General features: G+C 43.5%; 1 protein-coding gene across 2 annotated transcripts in view; it reads left to right on the forward strand.

Moving 5' to 3' along the window:
• Nucleotides 1-1,345: 1,345 nt before the first annotated feature.
• Nucleotides 1,346-20,005, forward strand: part of LOC120995486 (ras GTPase-activating protein 4-like) — a 236,031-nt gene continuing 217,371 nt past the window's right edge. Inside the window, exon 1 of one of the 2 annotated variants that reach the window (XM_040424736.1) lies at nucleotides 1,346-1,512. In XM_040424736.1, coding sequence (XP_040280670.1) covers nucleotides 1,448-1,512 — 65 coding nt within the window. In that variant the 5' untranslated portion in view covers nucleotides 1,346-1,447. The remainder of the gene's footprint in view (nucleotides 1,513-20,005) is intronic. The other variant, XM_040424735.1, reaches the window with a different exon arrangement.

The raw sequence follows: 20,005 nt of genomic DNA on the forward strand, positions 1-20,005 counted from the left end.
ACTAGGCTCAGTCCATATCTGCAATGTGGCTGCAGTTCATACCAATGGCCACAAGTCTCTGCCACGTCCTTCACACGACAAACAAAAGTGGCACCGGACAGACTCCATTGCTTGATATTGCAGTCCATTGGCTTCTGATAAGGTGTCCATCATTTCCTGGTAAATATGGCAGAATCTGTGACAGAGCCTCCAACATACAGTAGATGTGAACACGGCCTTAGAAAATTATACTGCTCATTTTTTTTAGACTTACTTTAGATGTATTTGCTGCAAATAGTGTCAGCGCTGTTCGTCAGACCCCACAGATGCTGTTAGGCTGGGTTCATATGGTCCTATGATAGAGGTTCTGAGAGAAGGTTCTGTATCAGATTCCAGAAAAAAAGGATGAAACACCGCTTTAGGCTTCATGCACACGACCGCTTTTGTGGTCCGCATCCGAGCCGCATTTTTTGTGGCTCGGGTGCGGACCCATTCACTTCAATGGAGCCGCAAAAGATGCGGACAGCAACATCCGTTGCTCCGTTCCGTGGCCCCGCAAAAAAAAAAAATAGCATGTCCTATTCTTGTCAGCTTTGCAGACAAGAATAGGCATTTCTACAATGGGCCGCCCGTTCCGCAAATTGCAGAAGGCATACGGGCGGCTTCAGTTTTTTGCGGATCCGTGGTTTGTGGACCGCAAATAACAACACGGTCGTGTGCATGAAGCCTTATGCCGTGGTCCAGCAGAAAGCTGGTATGTATTTCCGGAAATCCAGCGAATCCTATTAGAGTGAATGGGATCTGTCGGGCGCCAGTCGTGTCCAGCACCAATAATTCAAGTATTCTGTTCTTATGTTGGAACAGAATGCCTAAATTTGACAGAATTCTGGAACTTTTGGTGCTTTTTCAGGCGTTTCACATCATCTTTTCTACAGAGGAAAAATGCTATTAGGAAACCGCCAGCGGTAAGACACCTTGTGTGCCAAAAACGCCAGAAAGAAAAAATAAGGAATGCCAGCGTTTATTCTGACGTTTTTATTGTACAGCCCTAATGGAAATGGACAGATGTGGAATACAAAATAGCATCTGGAGTGTGACGTAAGCAGCTGTGATAACGTCTACTACGGTGAATAGTTAGCCCACATCTTAAAGAATTATTTTTAATGCCGTCCATTTCCATTGAGGAAAATATGTACATTGCCTCGTACTCCACCAGGCCCCTCGCCCATACTCTCTGCGGGCTGACGTCACGACACCGTGACGTCACACACCGGGAACTCCAGCGGCTCCACTGAGAGCGGGAGGGAGCAGGTCCTGCTTATGTGCACTTCTTAGCCCCGCCCCCCGAGGTCTCCTCAGCCACTGGCTGCCATCTGATTGATATTTCTTTGCAGCCGCAAGCACCTGCTATACGGAGCCGTGAGAGGACTGATGTGGAGGGAGCCGAGGACCCTCTGCTCTCCCAGCCATGGCCAGACGGAGCTCCCTGTTCATTCGGGTAGTGGAGGGCAAGAACTTACCAGCCAAGGACATGTGAGTAGCCGCGGTGCCCACAGAGGCTGGGAGCAGCTGTCAGCTGGGTGGCATTATGGCAGCGGGGATGGGTGGCACTGTGGAAAGTTCAGTAAAGATTTTGTGAGGTGAGGAGTGGGACTGGCACGGAGCTAATCATATAATACTGCCCTATAATACACCTATGTACTGCGCTGTGGAATATGTCAGTGCTATAGAATGAATGTATGCCTGGTATTCTGGATAGAACCCTACTGGGCAGTGCTTGGGGGGCAAATGTCCTGGCTGCTAGGGGGCTATAGCATTTAGGCTCTATAGCTGTATGTGTGGCATACGTATACACCGTGTATGTACCAAACCTATCCATAGGGTGTCCTTCTCGCCTCCATGAGTACACTGGTCCATATAATGGTATACAGGACTGCACAGTTTCACATTGGGAACGTATTGGCGACATATCCCACTGTATACCTTTACATTGGCGACAAACAGAATCATCAGTCTCAGTCCTTTGTATGAGGTCACAAGTGATCTCAGTGACAGTCCTCGGGTCCCTAGATGAATGATCAGACACCGTACTGCATGGGTTTATATATATATCGGCAGCATATTCTGCAGCGCTGTACACAGTCCCTGTATTGGGGATTATCACTATTGGCATAGCCCTGACGTGGGCCATTGACATGTGATTCCTCACAGCGTGTGTCATTAGTGCACCTCCCAATCAATACCTCCCAGCAATTTACTAACTGGTCATAGAGGGACTTAAAGGGAGGCTGTCACCAGGCACAGCGTCTTGTAGGACCAGCTCAGCTGAATGTAGTGATGTGATCACTCAGCCATCCGCTGCGGAGAAATGTACTATTCAATATAGGCAAATGAGCAGTTGAGTGCACCGTGGGCGGGCCCCAGGCACTGTATGTACCATTGCACCTTCGCCTTCCAGGCACAGGAAGCAGGAAGGTGAACAGAGTGGCTTGAGCCTGCCTTTGGTGCACTTACCTGCTCATTTGCATATGGATCAAAAGTACTTTTATTCCAGAATGAGTGAAGGGTTACATTACATTATTACATCTAGTGAGTGTCATGGTGACAGGTTCCCTTTAAAGGGGAGTGTCAATGTATGCTTAAAGGGGTTTTCTGGGATTTTACTATTAATGACCTATCCTCAGGGGTCTGACACCCGGCACCCCCCCCCCCTTCCCCCCCGATCAGCTGGTTAAAGAGAAGGCCGCACGCCATGCCAGCGCTGCCTTCCCGTCATTGTTTACCTGCTCGCTGTCGTGTAACTACAAGCCGGCCCCGTTCACTTCTATAGGACGGCTCGTTCCTATTCAAGTGAATACTACAGAGTCGTCCCATAGAAGTGAATAGGGCGGCTTGTAATTACACTGCTCGGCGATCCACTGTCCGCGGCGAGCAGGTAAACAATGGAGGGAAGGCTGGGATGGTCCAAATCCGATCTACATTGTTTGTGGATTGGATGCAGGCCCATTCATTTCAATAGAGCTGTGAAAAATCCAGACAGTGCACAGCGTGTTGTCCGCATCTGCATGTCCGTTCCGCCACCCTGCAAAAAAGATAGAACATGTCGTACTCTTATCTATTTTGCGGACAAGAATAGTCATTTTTAACATGTGGCGGAACGTATGGAATGGGAAAATGCAGGATGCACACGTCCAGTATCCGTGTTTTGTTGATCCGCAATTTGCAGACTGCTAAATAGATACGGTCACGTGCATGAGGGCTAAAATTGTAAAAAACCCATAACGGCAATGTTTTATACATGCAATCATTACCAATTGTGTACTGTACCCCAGCTCTGAAGAAGAAAGCCGCACATAGCAGTCCATAGTATGCGAAATGGCGGCGGTCATGTGCCTTATTCTTGCTGCACTATGACGCCAGACGCATTCAGTTAGACAATCTGTGGTCCGCAAAATAGATACGGTCATGTGCATGGGGCCTAATGGAAAGATTTGTGCCTCTTCCGTCTTCTGGACATACTTCTGGTTTTGGTATAAAATAATGACCGTGTGAACGTGGCCTTGGGCTCCCTTTGTATATTATGGTAATCTCCAGATAATTTACTGGTTCGGATTATGTGACTAGATCAGAATTCCATTGAGGTCTCATATATGTTTTATATTCCAGACGTATTGCTGGTTCAGATCACAAGATATTGAGTTTGCATGTATTTGTTGCCCGATATGTATATGCACAGAGATTGTATCTCCCTCACTGTAGTCTGCCAGTTCATAGATCACGCATGATGATACACCACAGACGTACGGAGTAATCATGTCACATGGGATGGGATTTTTATTTACCCTCTAGATTTGTATTATTTTAGGGCTCATGTGCACGGACCGAAACTACGGCCATGTACTTGAGTCCTTAGATTATGGAAAGATGACAGGTCAGGTCACTGGGGACTGGAGAAGATGAAATATATGTATGGAGATACAGTAAAGACGTTTGTATATATCAGACCCCCAATCCTCATAAGACGTCAGATCAGATCCCCGAATCCTTATCAGACCTTAGATCAGACCCCCAATCTTCAGCAGACCTCCAATCTACAGCAGACTTCAGATCAGACCCCCAATCCTCATCAGACCTTAGATCAGACCCCCAATCTTCAGCAGACCTCTAATCTACAGCAGACTTCAGATCAGACCCCCTGTCCTCATCAGACCTTAGATCAGACCCCCAATCTTCAGCAGACCTCCAATCTTCAGCAGACTTCAGATCAGACCCCCAATCCTCATCAGACCTTAGATCAGACCCCCAATCTTCAGCAGACCTCCAATCTACAGCAGACTTCAGATCAGACCCCCAATCCTCATCAGACCTTAGATCAGACCCCCAATCTTCAGCAGACCTCCAATCTACAGCAGACTTCAGATCAGACCCCCAATCCTCATCAGACCTTAGATCAGACCCCCAATCTTCAGCAGACCTCCAATCTACAGCAGACTTCAGATCAGACCCCCAATCCTCATCAGACCTTAGATCAGACCCCCAATCTTCAGCAGACCTCAGATCAGAACCCCAAATCAGACCACAATCTTAATCAGAACTCAGGTCAAACCCCCAAATCAGAACTCAAATCCGCATCAGACCCCCGAATCAGACCCCATTCCTCACCAGACCTCAGATCAGACATAAAATAAATAAATGAACTTACCTCTCCTGCTTTGGGCAGACTCACCATCTATGAGATCCAGCTTGCTGTTCCTTCACTCCCTGGTCTTCTGCTGGCACCGCATTGCACTGTGACCTGAAGTCGCACAGTGCCAGGTCATAGTGCACTACGCTGTCAGGACACAGCATGGCGCCCGGCAGAAGACCAGGTAGCAGTTTTCCTACTGTGCACTAATGAGCGCTTCCATAATGGAAGCGCTCATTTGTATTCACTGCCATTTTCCCCACTTTTGTGTGTCTTATGGAGCGAAAAATACAGTATGTCTTGGGATTGAATCAGACTTTCATTTAGACTCTATATACAGCATGTGTAATTGTACACTACAGATCTATCAAATGGCATTGCACAATCTATATATGATTAGATCCTACATAAAAATCTGCTCTAATCCCATGTGACCTGGCATCTATATATGTGATGGCACACTAGATCAGGTCATAGGATTGGACAACACTATGATGTATAGGGAGAAATTCAGTCCCAGGACCGGTGCAGCAGATATGTATTGAGGATCAGTATCTGCTCGGTGATACAATAAACAGGTGTTATTAATATTGCATGGTTTATTACAGGATGCCTGTTGTGATTGGGCTAAATTATAAATCATTAAGCTAATGGAAGATCTCTGCAGAGTCAATGACTGAGGACACGTGCAGGCAGCAGGTCAGGTTACCATGGTCATCACAGAGCATCCACGCCTGCCCATTTCTGGACCAAACATCTTTTTTCATATAGCGGGGCGGCTGTCACCTAATCTACCATTCTGTGATTCTTTTAGAAAAGGAAATTATTGCGAAAGGAGAAATTGTAATCACCTAGAATACAGGATGAGGTTGTGTAGCTTTCAGCAGCTGGAAAAGGTACTGGGAGTGCTATCGCAGAGAAAGATATGATTTGGAGTATAAGGCCATTACCTGTAATTGCCTGTTATCTTGGCACAGAATGTTCTGAGAAATAGCTGCAGACCAAATACGCCTAGCGAGCAGATAATCACAAATGTATTGTTTACTAGCAGTGCCTTATGGGCCATACCATTATACCCCATCCTGGGGCCACATGGCTTGGGGCTTGTTTTTGTGCTAAAACCCAGGATTTTTCTACATTCCCAGATTCACTATTGACTCTCTATCTTGTCTAACATTTAGTTGCATTTTGGCACAAAAAAGGGAAATGTTTGAAGTCTTTCTGGATAAAAGTCACAAATTTTAGTTCAAAACAGCTGTCTTGTGGCAACATTTGCAACTTTTTTTTGCCACATGTGCCACTTTTAAAGAGTGTAAAAGTGGGCATGGTTTGTTATGTTAATTAGTTTCATGGCAGATTTATCTTTGGGACTCTTTAAAAATGTTCCAAAATGATTCTACTAGGGGGGTGTTTGTCATCGGAAAAGTGGAGAAGCATTTAAATTTAACAAATATTGGGGGTCATTTATGAACAGATATATGTGACGTACAGTACAGACCAAAAGTTTGGACACACCTTCTCATTCAAAGAGTTTTCTTTATTTTCATGACTATGAAGGCATCAAAACTATGAATTAACCCATGTGGAATTAGATACATAACAAACAAGTGTGAAACAGCAGCTAAGTAAAGAAAAACTAGTGGCCCTCATTACTTTAAGAAATAAAGGTCAGTCAGTCAGCCGAAAAATTGGGAAAACTTTGAAAGTAAGGGCTATTTGACCATGAAGGAGAGTGATGGGGTGCTGCACCAGATGACCTGGCCTCCACAATCACCAGACCTGAACCCAATTGAGATGGTTTGGGGGGAGCTGGACCGCAGAGTGAAGGCAAAAGGGCCAACAAGTGCTAAGCATCTCTGGGAACTCCTTCAAGACTGATGGAAGACCATTTCAGGGGACTACCTCTTGAAGCTCATCAAGAGAATGCCAAGAGTGTGCAAAGCAGTAATCAAAGCAAAAGGTGGCTACTTTGAAGAACCTAGAATATGACATATTTTCAGTTGTTTCACACTTGTTTGTTATGTATATAATTCCACATGTGTTAATTCATAGTTTTGATGCCTTCATAGTCATGAAAATAAAGAAAACTCTGAATGAGAAGGTGTGTCCAAACTTTTGGTTTGTACTGTATATCTGGTGCAGATTCTGTCGCACACCGTGTTGCGGCAGACTCTGCGACTTGTTCCCCACTCATGCCAGGTCTAAAAAAAAGTGGGCGAGGCATGGGTGGGGAAGGGGATCGGTCGGCAGACCCGTCTCATTCATCATTTTAAACGCCTGCTTTAGGCATAGAAAAAGGTCTAAATGTAAGGCAGGAAGGAAGTTGTCTTACATTTAGAACTGGCGGTGGATCCGCCTCTACATAACTTTGGCGATCCACTGCCAGCACAGGGTGCCTAAGACACCAGTCTTAATAAATGTGCCCCATTGTGCAACTTTTGATACATTTTTTGCACGTTTCAGCAACTCAAAGTCAAAGCAAAACTGTCATAAAGTCCCATCGTGATACATTTTCCCCCAGTGTTTTTTCCATCACACTTGGGGGGCATTTTTTAGCGGGAAAGGAGGTATGGCCTAAATATCAGTTTGTGCCAAATATAAAGTAACATAATGAATCTTTTTTTTTTTTCACATCTGAAGAAGGCAGGTTCTATTCAGTGTAGATGAACGATATTGCTTCAAGTCCAGGAGAAGCAGAGTGGAAGATGGGAGTGGTAGTGCTTCTGGCAACGATTGTTGTTCTCACATAGCACAGTGGCAATGATAGGAGGGCACAACCTTTCTTCCCTGAGGACACACCCTGATGTTGGGGCTCCTGGGTTTTGGTAGTTGGGGTGCTCCTGGTGTGAAGCATATTGGAAGGGTGCAAGGCAAGAGATGGAGGTGCTGTGACTGGCGAATAGAAAATAAATGTCTCTCTTTACTAAAGTGCAAAATTGAGGTTGTAGTGCATCCACTGGTATTAAAGCACAGTTCCAAAGAAATCACAGTGCAATTCTTCCCCAATAGCAATGTCTGGATAGCAGCAATGCTGGTGGTTGTGGTACTCCTTCACTCTGTCTTTCCTAAGCCTCTCTCTCTCTCTGCAGAATCTAAGGTTGGCAATGAGGCTCTTGCAAACTTGTCTGTAATTCCCAGGCTGAGGGGTACAGGAATAAGATATAGCTGGCCAGGATTGTGTCAAAATGTGGAAGGGTATATTGTGAATGTCCTTCTCACAGCAGTAAAGTCTCGATCATCCCTAAACGAGCACAATACCTAGTTATTCTTTCTTCTCTCACTCTCTGGAGTACTTAGATATAGCAATGGCTTTCTTGCTGTAAATGTCTCAGACATGATGTTCCCTGGGAGTGAGGCCTAGTTTTCTGAGTTGTGAACATATGTAGCTCCTCTCTCTTCCTCAGCTAACACTCACACACTGAACTAGGGTCGGACTTAAGTGTATCTCCTAGCATCATAAAAGGGGATGAATCCGTATAGTTAACCCTGACCATGCAGAACTATTGTGCAATACATACACTGCCTGTCCAAAAAAAAAGTCGTCACCTGGATTTAACTAAGCAAATAGTTATGAGCCTCCTATTGGATAATTACTGCATGGGCGATTATCTTTCAGGTGGCAATAAGTTATTTAACCCCAACTGGTGCAATGAGTTGCTTCTCATTTCTTAAACAACCATGTCGAAAGACACGGTGGTCGTGGAAAAGATGTTAGTCTGTTTGAGAAGGGTCAACCCATTGGCATGCATCAAGCAGAGAAAACATCTAAGGAGATTGCAGAAGCTACTAAAATTGGGTTAAGAACTGTCCAACGCATTATTAAAAACTGGAAGGATAGTGGGGACCCATCGTATTCGAGGAAGAAATGTGGCGGGGAAAAAATCCTGAATTATCGTGATCGGCGATCACTTAAACGTTTGGTGAAATCAAATCGAAGAAAAACAATAGTAGAACTCAGGGCTATGTTTAATAGTGAAAGTAAAAGCATTTCCACATGCACAATGCAAAGGGAACTCAAGGGATTGGGACTGAACAGCTGTGTAGCCGTAAGAAAACCACTAATCAGTGAGGCAAACCAGAAAAAAAAGGCTTCAATTTGCTAGGGAGCATAAAGATTGGACTCTGGAGCAATGGAAGAAGGTCATGTGGTCTGATGAGTCCAGATTTACCCTGTTCCAGAGTGATGGGCGCATCAGGGTAAGAAGAGAGGCAGATGAAGTGATGCACCCATCATGCCTAGTGCCTACTGTACAAGCCTGTGGGGGCAGTACTATGATCTGGGGTTGCTGCAGTTGGTCAGGTCTAGGTTCAGCAACAGTATGTGCTCCAAGAATGAGGTCAGCTGACTACCTGAACATACTGAATGACCAGGTTATTCCATCAATGGATTTTTTCTTCCCTGATGGCACGGGCATATTTCAAGATGACAATGCCAGGATTCATCATGCTCAAATTGTGAAAGAGTGGTTCAGGGAGCATGAGACATCATTGTCACACATGGATTGGCCACCACAGAGTCCAGACCTTAACCCCATTGAGAATCTTTGGGATGTGCTGGAGAAGGCTTTGCGCAGCAGTCAGACTCTACCATCATCAATGAAAGATCTTGGTGAAAAATTAATGCAACACTGGATGGAAATAAATCTTGTGACATTGCAGAAGCTTATCGAAACAATGCCACAGCGAATGCGTGCCGTAATCAAAGCTAAAGGTGGTCCAACAAAATATTAGTGTGTGTGACCTTTTTTTGGGGGTTGCGACTTTTCTTTTAGATGGGCAGTGTACATTAAAACATTCCATCAAACCAATTAACATGACAACAAAGCCTTTTGCAGTCCCCCTGTTCTCTCTGCACACTCACCTTCAGGAGACGTCCTCAGTATATTCTATACAGCCTGCACAAGTCATAGGCTGTCAGTTCTACATTTCCAAGATAACACTTTTCTCATTTCACATTTGAGTGGCTCTCAGGCATTTGCTATGCATTGCAGAGTGCATTTATCTCTGCTGGGTGGTGGTACCAAAGCAGAGACCTTTGTGGTTCTGAACATTCAGAAGAGGCGGGTGACACTGACAGATCGCTCTCCTTTGTTATTGCCCACTCTGCGCTTCTCTTTTATGTCTGTCATTTCACACCCTTTTATAGCCTGCAGGAGTCATTACTCCTAGATTGTGGACCATAACAGGCCAGAGTTTTTACATCACTGGTTAGTTCATGTGTTATTGTGTTCGTGCAGCCGCAGTGCAGACAATACAGCATACTGCAGTTCATGTCTACAAATTGTATGAAAAATGACCTGAGGCATTATCATCTCAGGGATTTTATGAAATGTAGAGACTTAGGAACAAAGAAAATGTATCACCTATATTTTAGTTTTTACAACTTTAATTTTTGCCTCCCCACCTTCCAAGAGCCATAACTATGCTACGTTTCTGTTGACATAACCAACCATATGAGACCTCATTTTTTTGTGGGTCATTTTTTTATTATGGCACCATTTTATTTATCATATCTTGTATTGATATCTTTGTCGGGTGAAATTAAACAAAAACAAAAAAACTGCGCAATTCCACCATTGTTTCTTGGTTCTGTTTCTATGGAGTTCACTTGTGCGTGGAAAATGACAGTATGACTATAACGTATAACGATGACAAATTAATCATATATTTTTTGTCTTTTTTTAATGTGTTTTACTACTTCAAAAATTTAGAAGCTTTGAAAAAAATACAAAATGTTTGCATTACCATATTCTGAAACCCATAACTTTTTTATATTTTTATCTACAGAGCTATGTTAGGGCTTTTTATTCTAGTGAATAAAAATGGTGATTTCAGCGATTTAGGTTTTTTTTTTTCGTTACAACATTTACCATGTACAATAAATACTTTTATATTTTATTCGGATGTGGCCATACCAATTATGTTTATTTTTTATGAAAATTATTGAAAGAGGTGAACTTCGTTTTTAATACTTTGAAACTCTGGGGTTTTTATATATATATTTTTTGTATTTATATATTTTTTTCCACTTTTGTTTTAATCTCCCTAGGGGACTCCTTCAGTCTCTTATGCCGTATATCACCTGCCATGTATGGAGCTGGGTCAGCTTGTGAGCCTGCTCCGTACCCTCCCATGCATGTGGACGATGTAACTGTATGTCGTTTAACGCAAAGGGGTTAAAGCCAGATACTAAAACGTTCTTTTTTTACTAATCTGTTTTTATTTTCTATTTACTGTCCAGGCAGTCACAGAACTCTTCAAAGCTCACCTGGCCCCTAGTCACAGATAATTGTATTTATTTTATGCACTTATATAGCACTGACATATTCTGCAGCGCTTTACAGACATTAGCATTCCTTGCTGTCCACAATCTATATTTATTTTACCTTACTGTTTTTTTTTTTTTTACATTTATTCCCCTTTGCATAATAAAGCCAGTAAAGAAGAAACCTTGCAGGAATGAATCTTCAGTATTAATATAGAAGTACAGTTGCTGGATAATTGAAGAGTGAGAGTCTCAAAATGTAGGTTCACAACCAGGAATACATAATACTGTGACGAGCAGGGTAATCCTCTATGTACACAGTTACGGTAAAGGTCCTCTGACAAGAGATCTCCTCCTTTTTTGGCATGGGAAAGAGGAAGCCGTTTAACTTCTTTAGAAAAAAATTGTGGAAGCCTGGAAATTATGCATAAAGTACAGACAAAATACGGTATATAGCTGTTCACTCAGAGTATTATACCACAGGAAACCTATGGGCAGTGTTCTAAAACAGGAATGTATGTTAACACTACATTTTTATTTGTGACTGCATACAACAGTCCTAGAAAATTATCAAGAACAGTTTTTTTTCACATTTGAACTACTGATCCTGTGGGGTGATGGAAGGATCCCTGACATTGCATTCACACATACTGGTAGGGGTACAAAGTATAGCAAACTGATTTCAGCACAGTGTCCCTTTTTTTGTGACTGTACTTTTCATCAAACCCCTGTTTCACTTCTACAGAGTGAGCCAAGGCTATGAGACCTTAATATTCATGAGTGGCGGGCTCCTCCTGAGCTTCCACCACTGATTGGCAGCTTTCTTCCAGTGCAGGCTTTCAATCAGTGGTAGGGGTCAGGGGATCTGGCATATGAAAGACTACACAGCGCCAGCCCATTTCGAGGACTGCAGCCTCAGAGTAGACACACTGAGGCGGTTTTGCAAATTTTTAGAGAGTGTTTACTTACACCAGATAAAACAGTCTAAAAATGCGCCAGATTTATTACAATGGCTGATGCTGGATGATAAATGTGACACACATTTAGACTGTCTAGTCTAAGTTTATACCACTTATTGTGTTAATTTACACCAGAATTTTGTGCCGTCCTTCTCTGCAGATCCTCTCAAGCTTTATTAGGTTGGATGAGAAGCGTCGGTGGACAGCTGTCTCTCCAGAGATGTTCGATTGGGTTCATGTCATGACTCTGGCTGGCTGGGCCACTCAAGGACATTCCCTTAGTTGTTCCTATGTCACTCCTTGTTATCTTGGCTGTGTATTTAGGGTTATTGTCTTGTTGAAAGGTGAACGTTCAGCCCAGTCTGAGGTCCATAGTACTCTGGGTCAGGTTTTCATTAAGAATATCTCTTGCTCGATTTAGGTTTCCCTCTACTCTGATCAGTCTCCCTGCCCCAACTGCTGAAAAACACCCTTACATCATAATGCTGCCACCATGCTTCACTGTAGTGATGGTATTGGACAGGTGATGAGCAGTGCCTGGTTTCCTCCAGGCATGATGCTTAGAATTGAGGCAAAAAAGTTCAATCTTGGTTTCATCAGACCAGAAAATCTTGTTTCTCACAGTCTGAGAGTCTCAGAGGTTCTTTTTTGTAAACCTTCATGTGTCTTTTATTGAGGAGAGGCGTCTTTCTGGCCTCTCTGCCTAAAAGCCCAGATTGGTGGAGTGCTGCAGTGATGGTTAACCTTCTTGAAGTTTCTCCCATCTCCCCATTGGATCTTTAGAGCTCATCCAGAGTGACCATTGGGTTCTTGGTCACCTCTCTTACCAGGGCACTTCTCCCCCGATTACTTAGTTTGGTGGGGCGGCCAGCTCTAGGAACAGTTGGTTGTTCTAAACTTCTTCCATTTAAGGATTATGGAGGCCACTGTGCTCTTGGGAACTCTCATTGCAGCAGAATTTTTTGGTACTTTTTTTCAGGTCTGTGGTCTCTGAGCTGTACAGCCTGTTATTTCCTCTGCATGGCTTGGTTTTTGCTCTGATATGCATTGTCAGCTGTGAGACCTTATATGGATGGGGATGTCTTTCCTAATCATGCCTAATCATCTGAATTTACCACAGGTGAGCTCCAATCATAGTGTCCAATCACTGTCTGCAGTGCTCCCAGAGAAATAAATGGAGCGGCAGCGCGCTTTTTTGTCCAGCCACTCCATCCAGTTACGGGGGATCCGTGGGGTAGGGGGCCCCCATTCCATGGGGATCCCAGCAGTAGGACCCCCACTGATCTTTTGCGGAATGGGTGCGGACCCATTCATTTCAAAAATATAGAGCAGGTCATATTCTTGTCCGCAATCGCGGACAAGAATAGGCATTTCTATAATGGGCCGAGCGTTCTGCTCCGTGGAACGCACACAGGCGGCACCTGTTTTTTGCGGATCTGCAATTTGCGAACTGCAAAACACTGTGCGGTCATGTGAATAATGCACCCTAAGGCAGGGCTTGACAAATTTCCTTGGAATCTAGGAGCCAGCTAAAAAAGTTAGGAGCCCCCCCTCCCCGGTATTAAAATCATTGGTGTGCAGTGTGCCCTCCCCGGTATTAAAATCATTGGTGGGCAGTGCGTCCCCCGGTATTAAAATCATTTGTGGGAAGTGCACCCCCCAGTATTAAAATCATTGGTAAGCAGTGCGCCCCCCCGGTATTAAAATCATTGGTGGGCAGTGCGCCCCCCTGGTATTAAAATCATTGGTGGGCAGTGCGCCCCCCCCGGTATTAAAATTATTGGTTATTAAAATCATTGGTGGGCAGTGCGCCCTCTCTCCCCAGTATTAAAATCATTGGTGGGCAGTGCACCCTCCCCTGTATTAAAATCATTGGTGGGCAGTGCACCCTCCCCTGTATTAAAATCATTGGTGGGTAGTGCGCCCTCTCCCCCCCAGTATTAAAACCATTGGTGGGCAGTGCGCCCCCTCCCCCCCCAAGTATTGAAATCATTGGTGGGCAGTGCGCCCCCCCTCCCCGGTATTAAAATCATTGGTGGGCAGTGCACCCTCCCCTGTATTAAAATCATTGGTGGGCAGTGCACCCTCTCCCCCCTCCCCTGTATTAAAATCATTGGTGGGCAGTGCGCCCTCTCCCCCCCCCCCCAGTATTAAAATCATTGGTGGGCAGTGCGCCCTCCCCCTCCCCCCCATCATTGGTGGCAGCGGCATTTCCAATCGGAGTCCCAGCAGTGTAATGCTGGGGGTCCGATCGGTTACCATGGCAGCCAGGACGCTACTGAAGTCCTGGCTGCCATGGTCAGTTACTCTGCAGCAATATACTTACATGCGCTGTGGCCGCCCGACGCTCCTTCTTCTTGTAACTCACAGGTCTGTGCTGCGCATTGCTTATGCTTATAGCAATGCACTGCACAGACCTGTGACGAGTTACAAGAAAAAGGAGCGTCGGGTGGCCACAGCGCATGTAAGTATATTGCTGCAGAGTAACTGGCCATGGCAGCCAGGACTTCAGTAGCGTCCTGGCTGCCATGGTAACAGATCGGAGCCCCAGCATTGCACTGCTGGGACTCCGATCGGAACTGCCGCTGCCACCAATGATGGGGGGGAGGGTGCACTGCCCAGCAAGGATGGGGGGAGGCCGCCCCCTATCTTACCGCCACTCGCCACAGTTCTGAGAAGGAGACGCGCTGCAGCGATGAGGAGCCTGTGCCAGTAGCGGTCCTCTTCACTGTAGTCTGGGGCAGGAAGTGTGAGGGGCGGGCATAGTAGATGCGGACTCCTGCATGATGCCGCGTCTACTCTAAACTTAAAGTGCTACTGCGCCCGGCTGCTGGTGTGCTGGGCCTATTTTCAAGCAGGGGCAAATACCCAGACGCCAGGACAAAATTCCTGATCGCCATGGTGGCGCCTGGGATTTGTCAAGCCCTGCCCTAAGGGGTATTGAGGAGTCAGATTGATGTGGGAAAACACGTTTTTTTTTTTTGTTTAAGCACAAGGTCACAACATAAAATTTAAAAACGTGAAAGGGTCTGAAGACTTTCCGAATGCACATCTGACATATTGCCCAAACTTGGTATACATTCTGTAATAATCTTTCAGCCGCCATTCTACAGTCCCCGGAGCATGTACCTTTTATATATGCTCTGTTAAATATTTGCCTGTTTGTCTGTGTACACATAAACCATGGACCTGGCACCTACAGATGCATTCCGCATGCACTCAGCTTTTTCCCAGTTTGCACATCCCGTGCTTGCAATTTACAGATTTTCTGCACCAAGAGATTCAGGTTATCTGTGAACTGGAATAATTGAATGTGCGGTTAAGTGACATGAATTGCAATGACTGTAAGCGTCAGTTCTGCCCTGGATGGACTTTGTTTGCTGTAAATAAGAAGTTCTACTTTACAGCTGGTGTGCTGTGACTGAACATATTGATAAGGTGAGTAGTCATAAAGATAAAAATGTATGGCTGTATTATGGATTGGTGTTGGAGAGGACTGCAAACATATGTGTTGGCCATAAAGTAGGCCAGGTTCAGATCTACATAGAAGTTTTTTTGATGCGGTTTTCACATGCGTGATAAAAACCTGAAGGTTTACAAGCAACATCTCCTAGCAACCATCAGTGAAAAACGCATTGCATCTGCATTGCTTCCGGATGCAATGAGTTTTTCACTGAAACCCCATTCACTTCTATGGGGCCAGGGATGCGTGATAATCGCAGAATATAGAGCATGCTGCGATTTTCACGCAGAACTGATGCGTGAAAAAAACGCTTATATACACAGACCCATTGAAATGAATGAGTCGGGATTCAGTGCGAGTGCTATGCGTTCACGTTATGCATTGCACCCGCGCGGAAAACTCGCTCGTGTGAAAGGGGCCTTAGGGTCCCTCATTTGATGGATCCAGTATTGCCATAATTTTTTATTTCTCTGTTCTTATCATAAAACAGAAAAAATGGAAATTGGAATGCAAATGTGTACCCAGTTTAATATGGCAGTATATTTGCCCAATTGTTAGCTCTCTGTTCAGGCCTAACCATGTATTGTGTACGTGGGTCTAAATAGGTCTTTTTGGATACTACATTTCCCTACATCAGCCCACACATACAGCCCATGTTGAGTTTGTTTCCTAGGAAGTTACGGCTGATTCACACGACCATAGTCCTCAATGCACAGGCACAACCGTGTGAAGCCCGTATTGCGTTGTGGACCCATTGACTTGAATGGGTCTCCGATCTGCAATATATGGCCAAAGATAGGACATGGATCCGCATCTGTAATACAGGATTCGCACGGCCATTGCCCATATATTGTGGACCAGCTGTTTGCGGTCCGCAATATGGGCGCGAACGGCCTACGATCGTGTGAATAAGCCCTAATTTATATACAAATGAGCAGTAAAGTGCACAAGGGCTGGCTCAAAAAATTCTGGCTTCTCTGCCTTCCTTTGTGAGCCCCTCCTTTTTTGATTGACAGGGCCATGCTCCTGCATAGTTATCTCGTCTGGCCCTGTCAACCAGAAGAAAAGGAAGGACTTGGCAGAGGAAGCAGGAGGAGCAATGATACACAGAGTGGCTTCGGGCTGCCCTCAGTGCACTAAACTAACTCATTTGTGTATAGATTAAAATAGATTTTTCTCCAGAACTAAGCAACAGATCACTAAGTGAAAGGTATTAACCCCTTAAGGACTCAGCCCTATTTCACCTTAAGGACTTGGCCATTTTTTGCAAATCTGACCAGTGTCACTTTAAGTGTTGATAACTTTAAAACGCTTTTATTTACCCAGGCCGTTCTGAGATTGTTTTTTCGTCACATATTGTACTTCATGACACTGCTAAAATTGGGTCAAAAAAGTTTATTTTTTTGCATAAAAAAATACATAATTTACCAATTTTCCAAGTTTCAATTTCTCTACTTCTATAATACATAGTAATACCTCCAAAAATAGTTATTACTTTACATTCCCCATATGTCTACTTCATGTTTGGATCATTTTGGGAATGATATTTTATTTTTTGGGGATGTTACAAGGCTTAGAAGTTTAGAAGCAAATCTTGAAATTTTTCAGAAATTTTCAAAAACCCAATTTTTAGGGACCAGTTCAGGTCTGAAGTCACTTTGCGAGGCTTACATAATAGAAACCACCCAAAAATGACCCCATTCTATAAACTACACCCCTCGAGGAATTCAAAACTGATTTTACAAACTTTGTTAACCCTTTAGGTGTTCCACAAGAATTTATGGAAAATAGAGATACAATTTCAAAATTTAACTTTTTTGGCAGATTTTCCAATTTAATAATTTTTTTACAGTTACAAAGCAAGGGTTAACAGCCAAACCAAACTCAATATTTATGGCCCTGATTCTGTAGTTTACAGAAACACCCCATATGTGGTCGTAAACTACTGTACGGGCACACGGCAGGGCTCAGAAGGAAAGGAATGCCATACGGTTTTTGGAAGGCTGATTTTGCTGGACTGTTTTTTTTGACACCATGTCCCATTTGAAGCCCCCCTGATGCACCCCTACAGTAGAAACTCCAAAAAAGTGACCCCATCTAAGAAACTACACCCCTCACCGTATTCAAAACTGATTTTACAAACGTCGTTAACCTTTTAGGTGTTCCACAAGAATTCATGGAAAATAGAGATACAATTTCACAATTTCACTTTTTTGGCAGATTTTCCATTTTAATAATTTTTTTCCAGTTGCAAAGCAAGGGTTAACAGCCAAACCAAACTCAATATTTATGGCCTTGATTCTGTAGTTTATAGAAACACCCCATATGTGGTCATAAACTACTGTACGGGCACATGGCAGGGCGCAGAAGGAAAGGAATGCCATACGGTTTTTGGAAGGCAGATTTTGCTGGACTGTTTTTTTTTACACCATGTCCGATTTGAAGCCCCCCTAGAGTAGAAACTCCAAAAAAATTGCCCCATTTTAGAAACTACGGGATAGGGTGGCAGTATTGCTGGTACTAGTTTAGGGTACATATGATTTTTGGTTGCTCTATATTACACTTTTTGTGAGGCAAGATAACAAGAAATAGCTGTTTTGGCACCGTTTTTTATTTTTTGTTATTTACAACATTCATCTGACAGGTTAGATCATGTGATATTTTTATAGACCAGGTTGTCACGGCTGCGGCGATACCTAATATGTATACTTTTTTTTTATTTATGTAAGTTTTACACAATGATTTCATTTTTGAAGCAAAAAAAATCATGTTTTAGTGTTTCCATAGTCTGAGAGCCATAATTTTCTCAGTTTTTGGGCGATTACCTTGGGCAGGGTATGATTTTTGCGGGATGAGATGACGGTTTTATTGGCACTATTTTGGGGTGCGAGTGACTTTTTGATCGCTTGCTATTACACTTTTTGTGATGTAAGGTGACAAAAAATTGTTAATTTTGCACCGTTTTTATTTCTTACGGTGTTTATCTGAGGGGTTAGGTCATGTGATATTTTTATAGAGCCGGTCGATACGAACGCGGCGATACCAAATATGTATACCTTTTTTTTTTATTTATGTAAGTTTTACACAATAAAAGCTTTTTTAAAACAAAAAAAATGATGTTTTAGTGTCTCCATATTCTCAGCCATAGTTTTTTTTTTTTTTTTTGGGCGATTGTCTCAGGTAGGGGCTAATTTTTTGCGGGATGAGGTGATGGTTAGATTGGTACTATTTTGGTGGGCAAACGCCTTTTTGATCGCTTGCTGTTGTACTTTTTGTGATGTAAGGTGACAAAAAAATTGTTTATTTTGCACAGTTTTTATTTTTTACGGTGTTCATCTGAGGGGTTAGGTCATGTGATATGTTTATAGAGCCAGTCGATACGGACGCGGCGATACCTAATATATATACTCCCCCCCCCCCCCCTAGTTTTTACCAATTTTTTTTAACTTTATTTGGGGAAAATGACGTTTTTGTTTATTTTTACTTGAAACTTTTTGTCCCACTTAGGGACTTGAACTTTTGGGGGTCTAATCCTTTACAATGCATTACAATACTTCTGTATTGGAATGCATTGGCTGTATGAGTAATACTGTGTGTATTACTCATACAGCTTCCGGCCTGTGAGATCCAGGGGGCTAGATCTCACAGGCTCTTCACCGGAAGGCAGCGCGATGCCTTCCTTAGGCATCGTGCTGCCTTCCATGCCATCGGGTCCCCCCCACAGCCCCATGGGGACCCGATGGCACCGCCGCCCGCACAATAAAAAGCCGCAAACCGCAGGTCTGAATTGACCTGCGGTTTGCGGCGATCGCATTTAGCCGTGGTGAGCGGAACAACACATGACGTACCGGTGCGTCATGCGTCCCTAAGGGGTTAAAGGTTCAAAAACTAGTTAGACTTAAAATAAAGTACTAACCCAAATTTCCATTTTAGCCAGTGATAGGCTATTTTTGGATGAACCACAGTTTTGCCAGAGCTCAGCTCAGGTTTTGAGAAAAGCACTTAACTGTTCTGCCTGAGCCCAGAACAGCTTTCATACAATGACAGCACTAGCACAACATCAGCAGTAGATATCGCTGTTAGAAATCAAGTCGGGAATAAATTCTGTAAAAACTGCTTTTACTTTCAATTTCAGCTTCATTCACTGCATCCCGATTTCTTCCCATGTACTTAAGGTAATGCTGTCATTCTGAAATTGTTTGAAAGCTTTCAAACAATACAAAGCCCATATCTCTAGCTGCTACCTATCCAAAGATATGAGCATGTAAACCAGCTGCCCCCTCCCCTTCAGTCTGAAGAGGGGGGGGGAGTTGGGGAGCTGATAGCAGCAGGAGGAAAAAAAATAATAATAATATGTAAATTTGACATTATCATAATTGTACTGACCCACATAATAAATTTGTTATTTATACCACACAGTGAATGCCATAAATAATTTCCACAAAATAATGTTATAATTGCTCTTTTTTTATCTTTCCCCCTAAAAATAAAATACTAAAAGTTATTTAATACACTATATATACCCCAAATGGTCCCTAAAATAACAAAAACTAATCCCGCAAAAAAAAAAAAAATTTGAAGAATTTTTTTTTAAAGTTGTAACTGTTGGAACTCAAAGGGGAAAAATGTTACTGGTCCTTAAGGCTAAAATTAAT

Source organism: Bufo bufo, chromosome 3 (genome assembly GCF_905171765.1).
Source record: "Bufo bufo chromosome 3, aBufBuf1.1, whole genome shotgun sequence".
Lineage (NCBI taxonomy): Eukaryota > Metazoa > Chordata > Amphibia > Anura > Bufonidae > Bufo > Bufo bufo.